This window comes from Solanum dulcamara, chromosome 7 (genome assembly GCF_947179165.1).
Source record: "Solanum dulcamara chromosome 7, daSolDulc1.2, whole genome shotgun sequence".
In the NCBI taxonomy this organism is placed as follows: Eukaryota; Viridiplantae; Streptophyta; class Magnoliopsida; order Solanales; family Solanaceae; genus Solanum; species Solanum dulcamara.
In genome coordinates, this window is record NC_077243.1 from 19,245,432 (window position 1) to 19,252,083 (window position 6,652).

Genomic DNA, 6,652 nt, shown 5'->3' on the forward strand with positions numbered 1-6,652 from the left:
TTCACTCTTCATAGAGATTGCGCCAAGCATAAACAAATAGTTCAGTATCATGATGTGTAACGAGTCGCCCTTTTCTGAGTGTGTCATCATTTTCATTAGTTAAGGGTTGTTTATTATCTGATGAATGGACATACAATTGTTGGCTTGGATGCATGTGAAGGTTCTCCCTCTGATTTTTTTTTTCCATGGTTATTCTAACTATGATTTTGCTGGTAAATATAAGTGGTGACCAATCTGCAATATGCAAAGATGGGGAGTTTTAAAAGCTGTAACATGCCCTTCCCTACCACATATTAGGCTAATTAATCGAAAAGGATTGTCAAGCTAAATCAAGGAGATAATAGGCCTCCATAACAAGGTGTAAGTTTTAAAAAGAAAAAGAATTGAATTAAATCAGTAAATTGGAACTTCCAAAACAAAATCGGTTGCTTGCCTCATCAGAAGCGACTAGTGAGGCGTCTGCATCTCTTCAGCATTGAAGGGCTATCTACCTGATCTTGGCAGGTGTTCCATCTTGAAAAAAGAAAAGCATGGTTGAATCTGTTAATGTAGTTTGTCCATTTTGTCAAAGCACCTGATATGCAAATTGCGTTGCCAAAAGAGGAAACAGCAGTTTCATTTCATTTCCTACTACAAAGTGTGTAATCTTAAATTCTGCAATCATTGCGGAGGTAATATGATCCCCTTTGAACATGTTAACTACCACCAGGCTTGGAATCTAGTTCAAGAACTACATTGGCAAATCCTTGAAATGCCTGAAAAACAAGTCTTCAAACGAGTTAGGATTGAACTGCTAAAAACGAGGAAAATGTAAGAAGAAGATAACTCTAGTATTTATTCTCTGGATAACTTAAAAGCCTGGAAAACAAGTCCCAACCAAAAGGATAAAGAGGGAAAAGGTTTTTTGTTTTCTTTTTTGATTTTAAAAGAATGAGAGGGAGAGTACATTCAACATGTTAGTCCTCATTTGAAGATAGCTGGCTACTATTCTAATCAAGAAAAAGACATTTCATCACAAGTTGACATCGTGCAAGCAATTGCCAGAGATGGGCAACTGATGATAAACATACGAATAAATATGTATATATACTCGTTACACTGAATTCAGTAGGTGTTCTTAATTCCCGCAATGAACATTCTCAGTTCTCTGGCTCTCCTTGTATGTTCAGGGGAGAACATATCATTTTCTGAATCACTAAGCTCAATCAAATCAATGCGTTGAACGTTGTCCTCTAGGTGTTTGGAGTTCCCAGAAGCATGCTGCAGTGGTGGAGGACTCGTGAGATCAATTACTTCATCTTCAGAATTGTTGTGCTCTTGGCAACTGGCGCTCCCATAAGAAAAATCATCCTTCTTCACACAGTTGCTATTCCATGTATAATGGGACCGTATACCTGGATCTACCAACTGAATTTGAGCAATGCCTTCATCATCCTCTGATACTGATCCACACAAAAAAGTGGTATCATCGGTAGTAGAGGTTTCTCCATCAATCTCAAGCAAGAGGTCTTGGAGTTTTTGATCTATTTGACCCAAGAGCTGTGTTTTTTCTAGTTTCCTTGGTCTTGATCTAGCATTGTTTCTTTTCTTTCCTTGAGCTCGTCTTTCTTGGAACTCCAAAATCCTTTCCGGACAAGCCCTGTTGTAAAGAAGAAATAAAAGATTCAATAACATGGATCAAACAGCGTTTTTGTGAACAATTATGAGGCTTGTATTTTATCCGAATGGATCTCCAATCAGAGCACATAATCAGTAAGCAACTGCTATGCCTGGAATTCATATATTTGTGTCAACGTTACCCAAAAATCCTGAGGTGGCTGGCAAATACTACATATTTTTGCCAACTTGCATACCTCAGCAAGTGGGCCAACTTGGAAAAACTTTTATTAATAATATAACCAAAAATATTAATTCAGTGATTTTCACAACAATGGAATTTGACCTCCTAACCATCTGAAAACCAGTTTCAAAATGGTTCAGGCAAATAGTTATTTTCCTGTTGCTTTTGATGATGTATAAAAATTGACCCTACCGATCATTTTGTACCTTAGTAGCCCCTTAATTCATTAGAATATATCAATGTATCAATTTGTTGTTGACATACCTCTCAATGAGATCAGCTGGTACTATAGAGGTTCCGAGTCCATCCATTTCTTCCCAAGACACCTCAAAGCAGTCCACTCCTTGAACTTTTCTCGTCTTGATAATTTGAGATAAAGGACACTTCATTGGCATCTGTGCATGTTAAGATCTTAGAAATCATTTCCAGAAACACACTTGATAAAATGAACTATAATGCAGTAGAAATCTTTTAAGAGGAAACAACAATAACTCTGATAGAAAAAAAATTCAGGCGAAATGCATCATTGCACGTGCACCCTTGCAGCACGGCAAACTTCCTTCTCACGGAAAAAGCAGGCATCACGAGATGTTCACACATTTAAGACATCTAATTTTTCTCTGACATGATTGTCAGGCCCCTAGACTTATGAGGCCATTAAATAGCTGTCATATTTTTTTGTCTTTGGTTTATACAATCTCCTCTTAATAAGATGGTGAAGGATTTTCTGGAATCATACTACTTTCATTTCTCCATTTTAGTAATATTGCATTACATTCAACTCCGTTCAATGTGCAACTCTAAGACCTTGAAATGGATGACAGCATGTCATCCAAAATCATGTATTTCATTGCATATTCTCCATTTTAGTCGTCATGTCTTGAAGTAGCAAACTTATCCAGAATGCTAGAGCAAGAAAAACTTAGTACATGTTCCCTGAATCACTGGTCTGATCAAGCATACAGAACTTTACAACATCTCTCATTTAGTAACCAGAACCCCAACTAATTTGGGTTAGTTAATAGGGACAGAGAACAATTTGGATAAGCAATAAAGAAGTGACATTATCATCTCCGAATGCAAAATTCAGTCGAAGTTCTGCAGATGCTGCTATCATCATGGGAGGATCATTCTCAAGTAGACATAAGGGCATAACTGCGAAAATGATCTTGATAATAAATTACTGTATGGAAGCAAAGTTGGTTTCAGAGTCCATTGAGTTTGAAGCACAAAAAGTTGCTTCAAGTAGAACTGAGCATTCATTGCAGTAGAATGAGCATTACCTCATTTAGGGGAAGTTGGACTCCCAGTTGTGATGCACTGGACCGCAAGTTGGCAAATCTCCGCAGTTCCCTTTCAGCAATCTTAGGAAGGATATACTCATCTGAGCCACAAAGAACAGAAAGTTTTTAGAGAAGACAAGCTTCTCCTTGATTGTACCAACATATGCGTACATAACTTTTCTAACTAGTAAGAAAAATGAAACTATCGATTTCAAAAAGACAGACAGCTGAGCAGCCGTAGTTGGAATTATACATAATAGATGCTGAACCAAAAGAAACAGGTCGGACTAATCAGTGCATGAAATAGAACCAAGATTTGGTTCAGCGAAAACACCTGTCTTCTCAGGAGGCCAACCAAAAGTTTCCATGCATATTTGCTGAAGCTGGCTGCGGCTATATGGATACAATGCAAGAATCCTGCAACAAATATCCTACTTTTCAGACTTCTTGGTTCTTCACAAACATGTCACATACTTAGAATCAGCACAGTGTAATGATGTAAAACTTTAACCAAAAACGCAAAAGGGGAAGGAAAAAGAAAGAAGAAAGAAGTATAACTTTGTATAAATGTTGTATCAAATAAGAATCTACCTTTGAACAGCATTAGAGTCCGCCGAATGGCACTTTGGTCTCAGATATGCATCTAATACTTGCAACACCTGACTTTTCATTTGTGAAGGGCATTTGCTTCCTAATAATGCAAAAAGGAAAAATAGCACGGGTTAAACATACATATGATTATTAAATACTAGTCACAAGTTCCAGAAACTTTTTCCTTCACTCTGTCCCCCACCCCCGCCCCTCCGTGGGACTCACCATCAAGATTTTTATGCTCTGCAGCATTTTCTTTACCATTGCATTTGTCATCTTCAGTCTGTCTCTTAGAACCTTTTTTCTTCTTTACAAAGGAAAATCCTTCTGATGCAATCCATTGAAGAACAGCTTTATCGCCAATTGATTTAACAATCTGACAAGCTGACTCCTACGAATGCAAAAGCATGTTATACGATAAGCATCGAATTTTAAGCCGTCTCAGATCATATACATGTTAAATTGAGAGGAAAAGAACGCCTGCCAGATAGAAGAATCAGAATTTCGAAGACTTACCCGACCAAGCCCATAAACTCCTTCAGAGTAATCACCACCAAGAATAACAGCCAGTGTTATCTGGAAACAATCATTTCCAAAAAACAAGCCCCAACAAATACATCAGAAATTTAAACAATGAGTTGCAATTGCTGGGCTGTTCCAGACAAAAGCAAGGTCAATGAAATTCTGAAACCATCAGATTTCATGGTAAGAATCAGAAAGATTCATAGTTTCTCCAGGAACATCATTTATCAGGACATAATACTTGCAAGTTGATCATATCATTATATTCTGAAGTGAATCGAATAAAATTAAGAAACGAAAAAACTTTTCTCTCCCCACGAAATAGATTGAAAGTGTTTTCCCTTAGCCCGATATGGTTTTACACTTCATTTTATTTGGATGCCAAGTACCTTGCCTGACAACAATATCCTCTCCATTGTAATCAATAGTGCTAGAAGCAAAAAGAGAAAAGAATTACCAAGGAGTTCCTTCCGAGTCCAAGCTTTCTTTCAATATCATCCATTTCATAGCAAACTAGATACCCGCCATCCCCTGAGTCTCACAAACTAGAAGTATGAGTACATCAAAATCAATTAAAAGACACTACTGAGAGTCAAAAGGAAAGAACAGAGAAATATTAACTCAATTCTCACCAAGGCAAATATCTCTATACACTGTCCTTGCTCCAAATAGGAAGGCATCAGAATCTGATGTGAAACATCCATCCTGATAATGATAATCAGTAATGTGTGGAATGTTATGAGGTTGCTCCAGTGAAAACAAACAATGATTGTTATGGTAATAAGTTTCTTAAGAACAGAGTCTTAGTCTTTTAGAACGACAATTATATCAGGAAAAAACTAGCTTAATCCTCTGAAATGAAGCATTACTAGCATGACGGATCAGTGACTTCCACTCACACAGAATGATTCAGAATTTAGTAATGCGCATTGAGCTTCACCCTCCTCAATCCTGAAAGGTTTTTCCAGCAGTCAACAGCTATAAGCATTATATCACACAACTCATTAAAGCACTGTCAATTCACAATTCATGGTACAGTAATCAGATGGAATGACTTGGTCTCTGACAACGTTTATTCTTCCAAATATAGATACCTAAGCAAGTTGAGATGTAAAACTAACGAATGATAATATCACATAGAACACTTGGAGAAGAATGACAGTTGTCTCAAAAGGTAGTAGAGTTCCTTTTATCAATTACATGAATATTTGCATTCTGATAGATCAATAGCATGTGAAATACTAGTGCATAGGTAAAGACTTACCCGTCTAAGCACGGAATTCCAAGTGCATTTCCAAGGACTTTAGCCTCTTTTATCATGCGTGAAAATTCAGATCCTGTGTTTCTTCGTATTGATGACGGTTTAATCGCCACATCTTGAGTGAGCTACATTATAAAAAGCCAGTAAGTAATGAGCAGAGTAACTAGAATGCAGGTAAACAAACAATTGAAAAGGGGCATGGCAGGAGGTTTTGGACGGGGAGATAAGGGAAAACAGGAAGTAATAAGTAATCCTACCACATTTCCAGGATTTAATCGCCTTCTATAAGTAGATGATTTGATAGCAGGAATGGCTCCATCTGGAAAAGTAAAAAAAATGCCACTGAAATGTGTATCAACTATCATGTATTAACTACTGTGATTTCCCAATATGCATATTCCAGACTTATTTAGATATGTAAAGACAATTTCTTTATCATCAGCTGCTAAACTGTGTGAAGCAACAATACTAGTCTGGAACCAAACTCAAATCTTAAAATTTTCTTGAGTACTACAATTGAGAATCTTCAAGAAAAACACCCACTTACACAGCAAACTAATTATGAATACAACAACAAAAAAAGCAAAGAATTTGTTAGGAAAAGAGTAAAGTTTACATTTTTTTAAAATTTTGTAAAACCCCATTATAGATTTGCTCAGAGAAAAAAGAAATAAAATTACCAGTGACAAAGATGAGGCTACAATTCAAAGCAATGAGAGCTCTGAGGCGGTGAAATAGGCCCCTGAGATAAAGCTTCTCCTTCATAGCACAGTGGGATTTGTTGACATTGTGAAGTTGAACAATCCAGCAAGAAAGATCTATGCATACCCTCTTGTTCCTATTACATGGAATTAAGTAGAAGAACAGTAAATCCCAATTCCCAACAAGAGAAAAGATGTAAAAAGTGAAGTGGGAAAAGACTAAACTGGAGATGATGAAGAGGAAGAGTTTTCTTGCAAGATTCCAAGATGTCCCAAAGATTCTTTACACCCATTTCAGTCGATCCCTATACAGTTCTTGACATCTGGGGGGTCAGCAATTTCTTAGAAAAATGAACATGGTACAAGATTTTTACAGGATTTATTGGAGGAGATAACCGTTATTTTTGAATTTTGATTTGGACTATTTCGACTCCTTCCACAATTTAGAGGGGTT

At 37.0% G+C, this 6,652-nt stretch overlaps 1 protein-coding gene across 1 annotated transcript; it reads right to left on the minus strand.

Moving 5' to 3' along the window:
• Positions 1-467: 467 nt before the first annotated feature.
• Positions 468-6,652, minus strand: LOC129896926 (single-strand DNA endonuclease 1). Its single transcript, XM_055972916.1, has 14 exons — positions 6,424-6,652; positions 6,178-6,335; positions 5,755-5,816; positions 5,501-5,622; positions 5,136-5,187; positions 4,869-4,941; positions 4,694-4,767; positions 4,231-4,290; positions 3,940-4,105; positions 3,715-3,814; positions 3,458-3,540; positions 3,124-3,224; positions 2,105-2,235; positions 468-1,639 (listed from the first exon to the last, which is right to left on the minus strand). Exons 1-14 carry the CDS (start codon positions 6,489-6,491, stop codon positions 1,105-1,107), a joined length of 1,785 nt encoding a protein of 594 aa, XP_055828891.1. The 5' UTR covers positions 6,492-6,652; the 3' UTR covers positions 468-1,104.

What these genes read in the sequence shown, in the direction of transcription:
- LOC129896926 (XM_055972916.1), bottom strand. Translation starts at nt 6,491, where the DNA reads ATGGGTGTAAAGAATCTTTGGGACATCTTGGAATCTTGCAAGAAAACT. An exon ending in TTGGCCTCCTGAGAAGACAG is followed by an intron (nt 3,225 to 3,457) that starts GTGTTTTCGCTG and finishes TTTGTGGCTCAG; the next exon opens with ATGAGTATATCCTTCCTAAG. An exon ending in TCCAACTTCCCCTAAATGAG is followed by an intron (nt 2,236 to 3,123) that starts GTAATGCTCATT and finishes TAACATGCACAG; the next exon opens with ATGCCAATGAAGTGTCCTTT.